Below are 16,032 nucleotides of genomic sequence, written 5' to 3'. Positions count from 1 at the left end.
CATAAATATTACATTTTTTCATTTATTCTAAATATTCTTTATTTACATCACATATATATATATATATATATTCATAAATAATTCAAACAAATTTGAACAATATTCTAATAAGAATCGAAACATGTAATAATTATATGTTTATTTATTTTATTTTATTTCTTTTTTAAATTTTACTTTATTACAATGCAAACAATTAAAATTATACGAAAAAATATGAAAAATTATTATTTCTATATACTTAGATACTTTAATAAATTTTCATATTATATTATTTTTTTATTTAAAATTACTTTTTAAAATTTTTAAAAAATAATTTATTTTCGAAATTATATAAATAATTATAAACTAAAATATTTTATAAACTACGAAAAATATGAAATAATAATATGAAAAAATAAATTATTAAATAATTTATTTTTATAGCTTGATTTAAAATTATTATTTTTATTATTATTTGCAATAAATTTTATCTAGGACTGATATATATATATGCATTTAAATAAAATTATAAAAAAATATTTATTTTTTATAATATATTATCAAACCTTATTATCTGCGACTTATAATAATTTCTATTTTATTTATTTATAATAGTATAAAGAAAATATTATAGGTTAAAATTAAATTGTTTTTAGAGAAATTTTAATATTAATGATTTTGTGGCATCTGTAAGAAACAATATACAATATACAACATACATAAATAATATAACAATATACAAATAATAGAATAATAAAAAAATGAAAAAGAAAAACAAGAGTTGCAAGAGGTAACTATAATGAAAGAAAAATATCTATAGAATTAAGGAAATTATAAGAAAAACATTTAACATTATAAAAAATACTAGTATAAAGATACAGCGAAAAATAATTATTGCTAAGTATTTCACAGATAAATGTTATGACAGAAATTTGAATAAAAATTTTTAATCTTGAAATTTAGTTAAAAGTTTTATTTGCTACTTTCTCATAGATTATATTTTCCTAAGAAAATACCAAGAAATTGATAAAAAATTTTTAATTTTAAAATTCCGAAAAAATTTTGAGTGCTATTTTCTCATAGATTATATTCTCTTAAAAATTGAAAAGTTATTATATATGATCTCTTATTTTTGAAAAAAATTTATTTCAAAATTTGATACATTCGGTAATCTAATATAATATATTAAAATTATTATCTATTATCAATTTATCTAAGAAGGAAATGGAAAAATATTTTCTCTCATATAATAGATAATAAAAAATAAACAATTCTTTTTTAATAATATTTTTATTCAATGATAATTTATTTAATGTATTTTCTTTCATTATGAGTATTTGTTCATTACTCCTAATATAGAACAATAGAACTAAATCCTTGATCACGCATCAATGTGATCAATTAACACAATAAATGCTTAGAATTCATTTATTTTTAGAGTTTAAATATGAGTTAAAATATGAAACTTTTCTATTACTTCAGAAGAAAGCGAATTCGAGGTAGTTGCTTTCTCTTTCAATGTCTTATAATCAAAATTATAACATCTATTCATATTCGCTTTCCCGAAGTAAGAGAAATTTATCAATCAAATTGTTATCCATCCTAGTTCTTAATCTTTGCCTTTGATTATCGTTAAATAATTCCTGTTTTTATTGATAATTTTTATATTTATTTTATTATAATTACAATATTATAATTTGCCGTATTTTAAGTATATCAAAGTCATTTTTTCATTAGTTAAAGGCAGTGTCTTAGCTATGGAAGTAGGAATCGCAAATTATTTGAATATTGCAAATGAAAATTATAATTCAAAAAAGGATAACATTGCTTTATCCTCCTTTCTTAATATTTATAAATATTCATATTTTTCTTCACTATATAATCCCACATCTCTCATCAATGTCTTTTAAATCATTTTCAACAAATTTCGTCATAACCATGTTCAGAATCAGGCACAACGTAATTAGGATCGCAAACAGTGTCTTTGACAGCTTCTTTGACATTGGCTTTGAATATTCTATAATTAATCTTGCTGCTATCGATGCTTCCGTAAAGATACATAGCTAACTTATTAGAGAGCACCCATACATTTTGATCATATTCATGGTCAACTTTGATGTCGTTTGGAAAGACCAAGGATAAATTACTGGTGCCTATGACACCAAGATTCTGAGGTATGTATTCTTTTCTGGTATCCCAACACCAGACAGAATCTCTAGTCACCATGTTAAAGAACATTACTCCATTTCTATCAATCACAGAACCTGAAGAATGACCATAATCTTTGGCTCTGGGTCTGCCAATAGGCATGAAGTAATCAGTATTTTCTTCAGCTGTCTTTTTGTCCCCAAGAATAGACGTGGAAACAGCAAACTCTCGAAAACTAGACATAGGATGAAAGAATAGTGTCCTGTCATCATGAATATCCACTGGACTTAGTGCCATTCCAAAAATTCCGTCTGTCCATTGGAATTTTAGGCCATGAAGTTCATATTTAGAAGCCAAGGGATCAGGATAGAAGAAATGATGTTGAATTCTGAAAGAGGAGTCTTTGAAGAAATCATATATCAACAATCCATAACGGAACACGTCAGAGACGTAAGCTATTGCTGAACCACAATCCTCGTTTCTGATATCTACAACGATATTGGTATACAAGGAGTCTTCTTTCACTTGTTCTTTTGGTATAATATACTTTCTGATAAGAGTATCTGTGGTTAAATCAAAGATAAAGATTGCTGGAGGACAAGCCAGTTTGCCTCCTTTTGCTATATCCACTTTACCAGAGTCTAAGATCCAAAGACGATCGCATTCGTCCACTTGAATCCTGAAGACGGAAGTTAGTCCATCGCAGTTTCCTAAAAATAATAATTAATATTAGAAGTATGTTTATAGAAATGTAAATTTACATAATATTTTATTATTATGGATTTAAGTAAATTAAGTAGACCAAAAAAAATAAAGAAAATCACAACATATCTTTAATTAGTAGTGTACTGTACAAGTAAATTCAATTAATAAACTATTTTTTAAAATTTTATAATATATGAATAATATAAATAATAATTAAAAATATATATAAATATATATTATTATTATTTATTTTATTATTATAGTTATTTATTAAAATTAATAAAAATTAAAATTTTAATAGAAACATCAATTGATGCTGATTAAATGCCATTACTTGTGAGATGATCCAACAGTATTTTACTAACCTACTGTATGCCATTCCCAGTTTGGATAAGGTCTCAATTTTGGACTTTTTGTCTTCGAATGTTTGGGTACGGTGGTCAATGTGACTGGAATACCATCTTTCCATTTTGGAAGAGTAATGAACACTTTATCTCTCCAAACTTCGAGTCCCAAAGGTAAATTGTTTTCAGTTATAAAATCTCCATCGAAGATAGCCGAGTCTCGAGCCTCGATGCTATCATAAGTATAGTCGATAGTGGACCATGCGTAAACCTATGGAATTATCAAAGATTCTTGTATTAAATCGATTAATTTTATTTTATTTTGATTTTTTTTGAAAAATTTACTTATTTCATAGAAATTTCTTACCTTAACTTAATTCTTTTAATTCTATCTAGCTATTAATATATTGTTTTATATTTACTTTGATTTTTTGAGAAACTTACCAATTCCATAGCAGGACCAACATAGTCGTCTTCAATGTGTCCACGACCTGGATCGTAATTAAATCCATGAGACTCTAGTTCATTTACCGAATTTGTATCTGCCCTGAGTAAGTTAAAATTTCTTCCAGGTAACCTCGAATGCAATCTTTTCTCGAAAGGCCTTGAAAAATAATCTCTCGAATCTGGTGTTGAGCCATAAAGATGATTGTTGTATTCTGGAGTGGTAGGCAATTTATTCATCAAATCCTCCTCAAACTTGGATGAGTCGCAATTTATGTGGCCAGGAAGCTCGTCATGACTCGATATCAAGGTTTTGTAATTTCTTAAAGACTGAAAAATATAATTTTATAATAAAAATAAAAGACAATATATAGATTTCTTTTAAATGAGAACAATAGAATATCTTAAAAGATTGAAATCATAAAAAATAAAAGTTATTTGGTATAAAAAGATGCAGTACATAGTTTTTCTATGTATTTCTTCATGAATACATAGAGATTATATATATAAATATGATATATGTAATAAATTAATCTCTATATATTTATTTTTTTTATAAAAAAATTATTTATTATTATATTGTTATGATTATGTTTTTCCTCAATCATTTCATTGAGTATCTTGCAAGAGAGAACAAATTTATTTTTAACAATTATTACATGTAATATATCTAAAACAAAAAAATATCATATATAAATATCATATAAATTATAGATGTTAATAAAAATTAAGAAATTTTAAAATTTTTTATTTTATATAATAAAAATATAGATTTGAATATATTCCTTACATTTTATAAAAGATATATAATATTCTACAAATTATATGTTTTAGGTATCTTTTCTTGTTAATGAAATAAATATTTTTTAATGCAAATTAGAGAGCAATCCCAAATTTGCATAAAAAATTGAAATATTCTTATCAACCATGAATTATTATGTAAAAATATATACATTTAATTAATTTCAACTAATTTTTTTTCCTTTTAACATTAAATTAAATAATAATTTACAGGCAAATCTTTGATCCTTTAATCTCCTAAAATAAGATTAAAATAACAATTTTTATAAATAATTTACTGAATTTGCTGTGAAATTCTCGGTTTTACAGAATATTTATATATTCATGAAACATTTAATCGATTCTAAAAATGAAACATCTTTATATTACCGCCATTTTATTTTTCCAATGCAAATAATTAAATCGCTCTTAATTTAATAAAAAAAAAAAGCTTCAATCGATATCCCTATATACAAACTTTTTTATTAATTACAATCTTTAGAATAGACTTGTCAAAAATCACAAATATATCAATATATTCCTTAATTTAAACTTTATCTAAAAAGAAATCGTTTTTACCGAGCGAAAGCCCGAAGACACACTTCTTTGACCGCTTGCTTCAACATTGCGTGAAAGCGCATTGCTTCCAGGTTGAATCGCGATCTCCTGGAGGCCAAACAGGCATATTGATAGCAGCCACGGAACCACATTCGCCATACCTGAAAAAGAAAGGAGAGATTTCAATAGGTGTGCAGGGACGGTGACCTTCGTTCAATCGATTTCTCAACGAAGTTCATGTTGACCCGGTTATCGTGTAACCACTTTGCTTCGAACGACGTGAATTTGATAATTGTTATGTAATCCATACGTATATATATATATACATTGTACAATACTTGAATAGCAGATATAATTCATTCAGGTAAAGAAATACTTGTTTATATTTCTGCGATGATTATCGAAATTCAATTAAAAATTTTTAATAAATAAAATAGAATAAATACTTAAAAAAAGAACATGAAATAAGAAGATAAAAAAATATAAAACAAATAATTAATTACTTTCTGAAAGTCGACCATTTGAGGATTAAATAGAGCTATAAATTAAAAGGAATTAACAATAAGAAGATAACACAGAATGTAAAAAGTTCCAATTTCTAATTGGAGAATTATAAGTTTAAATCGTATTATCTTTGTCATTTTTTTTCTTTATCTAATGTTTTCGTTTATATATTAATTCTTTATTTTTTGTTATGAAATTTAAATTTTCAAATTAAAAAAAATTTTCAAATTAAAAATATTACTTTAATTGAATTTAAAAATAAAACTACTTTTAATTCACATATAAAAATAATGTTGATTAATATTCCATTCTATAAATGTGTACTATAATATAAATAAAATATTCATTTTATTTATATTGTACTCATTTTTTATTTTAATTAAAAATAAGGAAACAAAAAGCAATGATAAAAAAAAATGTTAAATATCACAGAAAATATTTTGTGATAATATTTAATATTTAATAAAGAGAGGAACAACATCTTTGATTATTTGCAATAAAATATTCATAACGTTGTTTCTTGTTAAATTGGATCCATGAAAGTTATAGACAGAATAAGAAGACTGAGTGTGAATTGGTGTCTTATTGGCGATATCGTAACAAGCTTCTACAGTTATCGTTACTTTCCTATCTATACCTCTCGGCATACTGTTTCTTGCTCAAGTTTATAGCCCTAATAATCCCACTTCGAGACGAGATCCTGATCGAATAATATATTTTGAATGGATGAAAGGAATACTTTTCATTTAAGTCGTTGAAAGCGAGTTTAAAGATGTTTATAGCTATTTTACCTTCCCTCCAACGATTCGAAATGTCATAATGAATATCATGCTTCGTTAATTCTAGTTTATCGCGATTATTATTTCCAAGTTATATGCATTATGCATTTTTAATAAATAAGAATTTTATAATTTAATAATTCTCTCATTACAAGATCCTTTTGCACAGTAATTTACAATTAATAATTAATGATTGTTATATTTTACTGTTTAAAAAAAATAAAGAATAATCAAAATAGAGAAAAGTTAATGAACTGCAGAATTATCTAATGATTATAAAATAAGTGAACACGATATTTCCATCATTATAATTTCATCATTGTTTAATCCTAGCAAGATAATAATTTGTTTTTAAGTATTATTACATTGTATTAATTATAATATAAATTCATTTATATATTATTATTTATTTAAAAAAAAGAAAAATAGAAAATGTAAATGCAAAAGTATTAAAAAAAAGTAATAATAAATGAAACTAAAAAAAATAGAAAAAAAATTTTGATTAAACATTGCACTATTTAATATAAATATCGCTTGAATGAAAGTTAAAATTGGTATTAACTGTATCTTTTGTAAATAAATAGTTGCATCATCGTTTGTGAAATACTATAATAATGTGTAATTAACACGAACAACTTCCAGCTAATTAGGAAACTGAAACTGAAATTTGAAAGAAAGTGAATATGTTAGAAATGATTTTGTGGTTCAACAACTTTCATGATGTCATCCGAATATACTTTCTCCGAGAAAGTTATAAAAACAATCTATTTAATGATTCTTATACTCATTATATCAATCAAAATTTTGAAATTCATCTGTAAATTAAATCAAAAAGAAAAAATAATTAGGATATTCTTAGCTCAGAAAATTTTTTCATGTAAAAATAAAAGAATTTTGGGGATTTTTTTGAGGATATTTATCCACAATTATTTTTTTTCCCCTCTAAGCTCTCATAAAATCTAAAAGATTATATTTCATTATAATTATTTTAAAAGATTTTGCAAAAATAAATGATTTCCATTTTCAGAAATGAAGAATTTATTTCATATGTAGAATAAGTTTGGAAGATTAAAAATTGGATTGATTATAAAATGATTGGAAGACTGAAACACTTTTAATTCCTGTTAAATGTAGAAAGTTTAATTAAATAAATTATTGCACATTTAGAAAATATACATTTATAATTTACTTGCAAATTAAAATTTGTAAATTATAATAGATTAGATGCAGTCTATAGATAATTAGTTACAAAATTAATAGAAAATTTAATAAGTAAAAAAGTAAATCTAACTATAAGTAAAAAAGTAATTCTAAATTTTTAATATATCTGGTAATATATCTTTCCTAATAATTGAATTGTTTCTATAATATTTTATATTTGTAAACTCAATTTGTTCAACGAAAGAGAGAAACATGCAAGTTATCAATTTCAATCAATTTCAATTTTATCTTTTAAACTAATTGAAAAACATTGTATAATACTCATATATTAGAGTATATGAAATATATATATGAAATTTCACTAATACAATTTTTTTTAGATACATTTAATTGGAATAACATTTATACTTATTCACTTTTCTAAAAAACGATTAAAAGATAAACGATTAAAAGATTTATACGAATTAAAATTTCCTAGATTATCCTAGAATTAAAATTTCAAAATTATAATTTTTTAAATTAATTCATTCATTAAGAAATTAGATGAAAATATAATTTCTAGTAATTTTTTCCAGTAATATTAGGCTTATTCTGGAATCTATAGAAGATTATTTAATTATTTTTAAGTATTATTATTATTATTATTATTATTATTATTATTATTACATTTTTTAGTACATATATAGGATAAAAATTTCGAGAATTTCAGAAATAAAAAAAAAGAACTCGAAACTTTTTAAATTCAAAATTGCAAAAAAAACTTTGAGAGTTTCCAGAATTCAAAGCTTTCTGATTTTTGAAGAATTTTGAATTCTAAAAAATCTTTGAGAATTCCAGAACTCAAAATTTTTTAATTTTCAAAAAATAATTTTAAAAATTAATTTCAAAAATTTTAGATCTCAGAATTTAGATCTCACATCCTTAATAAAAATTCAACAAGCTTATAATAATCATCAATTACTCACCCAAATTTAACCTAAATTTTAATAAATCCCGATCAACGTTACATTCGACTCATCCTCGTGAAAGTAAAACAAAGAGCACAAATTAAGCAATAAACTCTGACGATATTTCACCGATACAAATATACTCGACGTAGATATACAATCGCACAGAGAAATAAAAATAACAAAAAAAAAAAAAAAAAAAAAAAACAAAAAAAACAATATCATTTCAATAATCTTCCTTTGTACCTGAAATTATATTCCTCAAATGTACGAAGAGCGTTTCCTCAAGGTGACCCACTGACTCTTTCCTTGGCCACAATAATTACTCGAAAACTAATATCGAAACGAGTAACAACAAAAAGTATTCCACATTTACGAATGGAACATTTATTTCCTTCTTTTCGAAGAAGAAGCTTGGAGGAATTTTTTTTTTTTTTTTTTTTTTTTTTTCCTAATCCGAAGAATCGCGCGAGCCGTGGTACGCGACAGTGAAAATGAAGATGTTCAGTTGGGATGAGAGCGAGGATGTTATTCGACTGCCATATTCACTATCCGGGTCATAAGTGTGTCTAGATGTACTACGAAAGGAGAGAATGGCGAATCCCTTCTCTTAGAGAAGATTTTCCCTCTCGTCCGCGGTATAGGTCATTGGCGGCGGGTTCATGGGAGCCCGTGTTCGTGAAATGTAGAAAAAGGGATCCGCCTATATATCTGCAACAATGCCAAACATTGGAGCGTTGTGCGAATGTGTATAATGCTTTGAATCAGGATTTTGGACACCTCTTTTTATTTGGAAAAAGAAATGATTAATTGGAATAAAATAGGGAACGAAGTTTGCAAATGAATCAAGTGAAATTTTACTTGAGAGAAGAGATAATTAATTGAAATGGAATAGAAAAGAGAGATAAAAAATGATTAGTGAATATTGAGGATAGATGAGAGATAATTGCTTGAAATAAAATAGAGAAATATATTTTTATTTGAAATGAGGATGATTTTGCAAATAAATTTGAAAAATGATTTATTTATCAAATTTGATTAAGTCAAATAATAATAGAGAATAAATATAATAGAGGTAATTTGGATAATAAAATAGCAAATGTTAAAGTAATTTACATGTTTAATAAATAATTATGAAATATTATTTAACATAATAAAAAATGAAATAAAAATTTAAATTATTTCAACAAGAATTTAATGTTTGACTTGAACTTATTGAATTTATTTTTGATGCCTTCATTTGAAAGTAGAGAAACTAATCGAATAGTTTCTCTGTGACATTTGAGTGTACTTGAGAATGGATTTAATTGGCTACGTATGGGCTATTATGGGTTGCAAATAAGTTTATGTCTTTTCATACCTTGTTACTTTCACAGTGACGTTCTTCTAAAATTTTTGAATTCGAGTGAAATCTTGAAATTGTATTTGGCAATATATTATAACTAATTAATGATTTAATTTTCAAATAGAGGAAATTATTTTAAAAGATTTAATATTAACATAATAAATATTATCATTTTACATATTTTCATATATGTTACTTAAGATGAATTACAATGTATATATTAATATTTCAATGAAAAAAAATAAAGATTTTATAATTATTCATCTCAAAAATAAAACAAAAAAAAAAAGGATTTAATGAAATTTTTGGAAATTTTATTTTTTTGACAGCTAAAAATTTTTTTTTTAATAAAAAATTCCTAATAATTCATGATTCACTTTCTTCTATTTTTACATTTAAAATTAATTTCAATTTAAATTTAAATATTTACTTAAAATTAATTTCAAAATTATTAAATGATAATTCAGAATTCAAATGATCTATGATACTAAGTTAAGATAATCATATACAAGTAACAATTAATTAATTAAACAGAATGATTATATAATCATCACTGCTACCTTCACATCGTAAATCACATACTTTATGTATTTACTATTCTTACATTAAGCAATTCTTACATTACACTGTCAATTGTAAAAACGTAAACATAATGACCGAATGTTTATTTTTTCTAATTAGCTTTTTTTCTTTCTACTATTCCCAAATGAGAGAGTATGACGTCACATACTCAAAATTATCGAACAAGAAATGAATATAATAATAATAATAATAATATAATATAATAATAATAATATAATAAATATGGTATTTTTTCTTTAATTAAAGGTGATTCAATTTCTTTCTGGCGAATTTCTGTAAAAAGAATAATGTGACGTTATTACATTATCCTCATTATCATTGTTAGATTAAACAGAGACACGTTCACGTGACACAATGCAACAGTTATCTTTGGTGGAAATCTGTCACGTACTTCTGTATACTTCTAATATAGCAATGGCAATGAGGATAATATAATATTATGTATATGGAAATTCAAAAACTATAAAAGTTGAAAATAATGCGTTGCATTTATGTTGTTGGATCTGTGGGACTATTGAACATTAGAAAAGTCATACATTTATACTATAAAAGTGATAAGTTTCAAAGTAGCTTAATGAATGAAGTGAAAAGAAAATATAAATTTTCAAAATATAAAGAATAAAATAATAAGTTTTAAATTTCTATTATCATAAAATTTACAATTAATCATTCAATTATTAAATTGAAATACTCGAAGCTAATTTTATTATCTTTTTTTTTTTTTTTATATAAATTAAGAATATTTCAAAAGTTTCAAGACAATTGAATTTGAAAAGCTTTTGTTGAAATAAAAAATAGGTAAAATAAAATCCATTAATTCTGATATACATACAAAAAAATTGAAATATTCGTTTCATTGTTATAATAATATAAAAATAATTGGTATGATGTAACACTGTTAATAAAAATTTATATAATTGAATTTGTATAGTTTGCATTTGTAACCAATTGTAATGTTTTCTTACAATTTAGTAGTGAATTTGCTACTTGCGCCGATGCTCGATATTTAGAGCATGTTTTGAGCAATCGTTTGATGTTGCGAAATGAGGAATCTGTTCGGCGGAATGCATTAGAACATCGTTACGCCAGCATAATCTCGTGAGAACTCTTTAGTTTCTTTGATCGAGGTACTTAGATATAACGTGAGCCACGAGGAAAAGGAAAAAGAAGAAAAAGAAGAAAGATGAAGAAGAGAAGAAGAAGAAAGAGAAGAGACAGAGATGGATTAAATACGAGGAAGATTGAAATTCCCTAGATTGCCATCCATTCAAGGTAACAGCATTTCACACTTGCTTAATGAACGCTTGAAACCAGTTCTGAATAATAAGAGAAATAAGAAATATTTGTATTTTAAATTTTAATTCTTACATTAAGACTATACATATAACTTTTCATTTTGTAATTTTGTAATAATATATATATATATATATATATATATATATATATATATATATATATATATATGTAGAGTGTCTATTTTATCTAAATACTACAGAAATTTTTTTAAGGAAAAAATATGATTAGACTAGGGATATTTATGAAAAATTTAAATGTATATGTTAAAATATATGAAATATTCAAAATAAACATTATGATATTTAAAAGATGAAACATATATTCCATTTCTATAATTGTATTTATAAAAATCTAAATTTAAAAAAATGTAACAAGTACCTAGATATCTAGATATTAACATAGAATTGAAAATATCTAGAATAAATACCTAGATATCTAGATATTAATATAGAATTGAAAGAAAGTTAAAAAATAATATACAAAATTCAAAATCTTATTTGAATTGTTGAATTATTTGAAATTGTATCTAACAACGATTCCTTTGAAAGAAAAGTTATAACAAGACACTAAAAAAGAAATTCTAATCTAACCTAACCTAAACTAAAAATTTTAACTGCATACACGACTTTATTTAACTGATAATTCGAGTAAATTTGACATTGTAGCATATATTGTTCGTGAAAGCAAGGTGTGCGTTATGCAATTATGAATAGCGATAGTTGTTGCCACGTCGAAGTGGTAAAAAATGTTTAGAACAATCGCGCGTGTAAGCACATTTTCCCGGGAAGCAATTTGTTTCACGTCATAATTCTATTTTTACGAGGACACACTGGTTGGTTGCTACTATTGTTTTTTTGCGCGACGAAATACAAAACTAACTTTTACGTAATGACATATATTTTTCTTGTTAACTTCATTTTATATTTTTTCTTGATAGGAATTCGAACTATTAGTACAATTATTTTCGACAATATTCAAAAACTGGTATTCAGAAATTTTTAAATTAGTTAATTCGTTTCAATTTTTTTTTCAAATGATATATAATCAATAATATTGACAATATTTAATATTGATAATATTATTAATTTTGCACAGACTTTAAATTTTTATTAATTAATAAAATTTTTTTATACTTTTATTAGATAATTTTATTATTTTTTCTTTAATATTTATCATTAAACTTATCATTAAATTCAATTTTTTGTTAAGAAAATTAAAGATATAGAAATTAATTAGAAATTTATTTTTCATTTCAAATATCATAATAAAAAATTCATAAAATATCTCCATTTATTATCTTATTCTATTTTTTCTCAATTTTACAATTATTTTAATTTTTATAACATAATAATTTTTATAAAATATTCATCATTTTAATTTGATATAAATTTGTAACAAATTCTTATAAATTCTTTTTTTTGATTTGTCAATATTATTAATTTATGAGCTTCTTAAAATATATTATTCTTCAAAAAAGTATCAAGAGTATTAAATTCAAAATTGTTAATAATTTCTTATTTTGAATTTATAAATAATCCAAATATTTGTTTAATATAAATATTCACTTTTTTCCTTCTTCTTTAAATTTTTTTAAATAACATTTTACATCAGTTAAAAATAAATAATTTTAATTAAATTAAAAAATGTTATATTTTTAAACATTATATATTAAATATTATTGGATACACTGTAAAATATTTTTCCTGCTTTATATATATATATATATATATATATATATATATATATATATTTATTCTAGATATAAAATATAGAAATTATAATTTTATTGATATTTGATAAAATAACATGTAACATACTTACTTGTACGGGACGAACCACTCTCTTTACATATTTTTTGAACCATAGAATGTTCATGGTTTGGATTAGAACTCTCCAAATTATAAGTGAAAGAATGAGTAGGAGATACGAATGAAAAACTATTTGTTTCTTTGGCAAGGCTTGTAGATGTCCATGAATTTTTGGACCAATGACTGGATTCGATGCTTTTCCTTTTTCTTGCCATGGCATGTCTGTAGGAATGAAACAAGAGGTTACTTCTTGCGTTTCAATTAACCTGTGAAATTAGGTTAGCGAGAAAGTATAGAAAAACGTGAACAAAAATTTAATGCCGTCACATTATTATTCATATTTCGTAATAACTGCAGTTGTTTATCAATATTTTTTCTCTTATTTGTAATGGAAATGTGTTATTCAGATTTAATGTTTAATTTATATATCTTTGCAAATTTAATGAATAATATTTGAGTTTTAACTTTGTGAAAGAAATAAAATAGTTAAAGAAATTTTTTTAATTTTATATATATATATAAATATATATATATAAATATATATATATATATTTTATAAATAATAATTAATAACATTATTTTATTTAATTTATGCAACATTAAAAAATTTTAGAATATTCTATTAAGAATACATTATTCATTTGATCGAAAAAAGAATAAATAAAAAATCATTAATAATATAGTAATATCAATATTACTTTGCAAGATAACATAATACATAATTTACATTAAAATTATAAATTAATAGTATCATAAAATTGTGTCATGAAATATTCATCATGTTTATTTTTTTAATGATATCAAAAAGAATAGAATATCAAGATAATCAATATCAATTTAATATTTATATAAATTATTTTCTTAATTCATTAAGATCAAATTTATTTACTATTAATATTTATTTTTATATATTATGATGAATAATAAATAATTATATTTATTGCATTGCAAAAATATTTCATTAATGAGTTAATCTTTCATAATGTTCCAATAAAATTGAAAGACAAGCTATCAAATACATCGAGTGAGAAAAATTTATGTTCACGCATGTAAATCAGATGCAATTAACTCGATACGCTTTCCCTTTTTTTCATATATATCTTTTCTTCACTTTATTGTAAATTTCACTATTAGTTATTTAAAGGTAATTTTCGAACGAACTGTTCAAAAAGAAAAAATTCGAATATCAAAGCAAGGTGATATTTAACAATTCATCTCGATTGTTTTAAAGTCAAGCTCATGGTTATCGAACTAGTTGAACTGAAAAATCCAGAGAAACGAATGATCCATATTGTTTAAAAACATTAATCTATTCTGTTCCAGTGATTCGTTCAACAAATGACGCGAGACCATTTGAATTTAATACGAACTTTCAGTTTCAGAACTTTACTTCCTTATTAAATCTAGATATATCGAATAACCAAAAATACTAATAAATTTTCATTGTTTATTATAACATTATGTATATAATAATCTATATATAATGAGAAGAAGGAAATAATTGAATATGAATAATCTAAAGTATTTAAAAAGACAATTATAATAATTGAATATAAATTATCCATTATTCGTATTTAAAAAAATACAATTATAATATAATAATAAAATAGAATAAAAATAACAAGAAACAAAAGTAAATGGAACTTTTCATTATTTAAGAAACAAAATCGAATTTAATAATAGAAAGTCAATTCCAAATTGATTATTTAAAATATCGATTATCAGGACAAGTATAATTGATGTTTATAACCTTATTCATCGACTTACCTAATATTTTGCGTCTTATTTTTATTCTTGCACAAATATGAAATAAAAAATTTATATTTATTTCGTATTTTTTCTAAAAGTTTCTTTCTTTTCGGTGATTAATTAATTTTTCGAATTAATTCAACACAAAATTTGCATCACTGAATTATATAAAAATAATTTCATAAAAAAATGTTTAAAAAATTTTTTCTTCGTTTCTCTATCTTCATACAAGTTTTTTAATAATTTTATATTAAAAAATATTCATTAACTTGTAATTTTTTTCTTATAGAATTCCTTTTCTAAATTATTATTCAAGATTCAGAAGAGTAAACGATGCACAGAACCGTTCGAGATTACTTAATCACGTAGACTGACACTCGAGGACCGATCAGACTGTAATTGGATTGTACAGTTCGGCCGAACTGAGAAAGCTGAAACCTGCGTTTTTCTACACTTGCCACTTTTCATTTCGTCATTTTCTTTTTCCATAAACAATTTTACCAATATATCTAATAATATTTTCAATTAGTAATCGTATTGCTTCAGTTGTTATTTCGGTTATTATTTTGTTTTGAATAATAAACGATACTTGCATTCTAATTTATTTTTATCTGATTTAATAAGTACTGGGTGTAACATCGAAATATTTTTATTAAGATTTCAAGAATTTAAATTAAGTTTTTCATCGATAGTATTTATCGACTATTATTATTTAGAATTTCAAATCGCAAGTTTCGATGCAAGTATTGAAATGATGAGAAATACGCAAGAGGGCGTTTTGTGTTAACGTTATCTAATATTTCAGTCAGAAAGTTAAATAATTAATAATAATAGTTAGTAATAATTTTTTTGGATATAATATATTAATAGATTGACTAATTAATCGAATAATAAAATAAATAA

At 23.2% G+C, this 16,032-nt stretch overlaps 1 protein-coding gene across 3 annotated transcripts; it reads right to left on the bottom strand.

Moving 5' to 3' along the window:
* Positions 1 to 1,276: 1,276 nt before the first annotated feature.
* Y-h (yellow-h) lies at positions 1,277 to 15,548 on the bottom strand. Of its 3 annotated transcripts, none has more exons than XM_006558929.3 (6): positions 15,148 to 15,548; positions 13,394 to 13,602; positions 4,980 to 5,119; positions 3,621 to 3,950; positions 3,198 to 3,447; positions 1,277 to 2,837 (listed from the first exon to the last, which is right to left on the bottom strand). In XM_006558929.3, the coding sequence occupies exons 2-6, from the start codon at positions 13,593 to 13,595 to the stop codon at positions 1,897 to 1,899; spliced, it is 1,863 nt and encodes a 620-aa protein (XP_006558992.2). In that variant the 5' UTR covers positions 13,596 to 13,602; positions 15,148 to 15,548; the 3' UTR covers positions 1,277 to 1,896.
* Between the last annotated feature and the right edge of the window lie 484 nt (positions 15,549 to 16,032).

The sequence above is a fragment of the Apis mellifera genome, linkage group LG11, assembly GCF_003254395.2.
Source record: "Apis mellifera strain DH4 linkage group LG11, Amel_HAv3.1, whole genome shotgun sequence".
Classification (NCBI taxonomy): domain Eukaryota; kingdom Metazoa; phylum Arthropoda; class Insecta; order Hymenoptera; family Apidae; genus Apis; species Apis mellifera.
The sequence above is the reverse complement of the archived record's forward strand: the minus strand, read 5'-3'. Positions and strand labels throughout refer to the sequence as shown.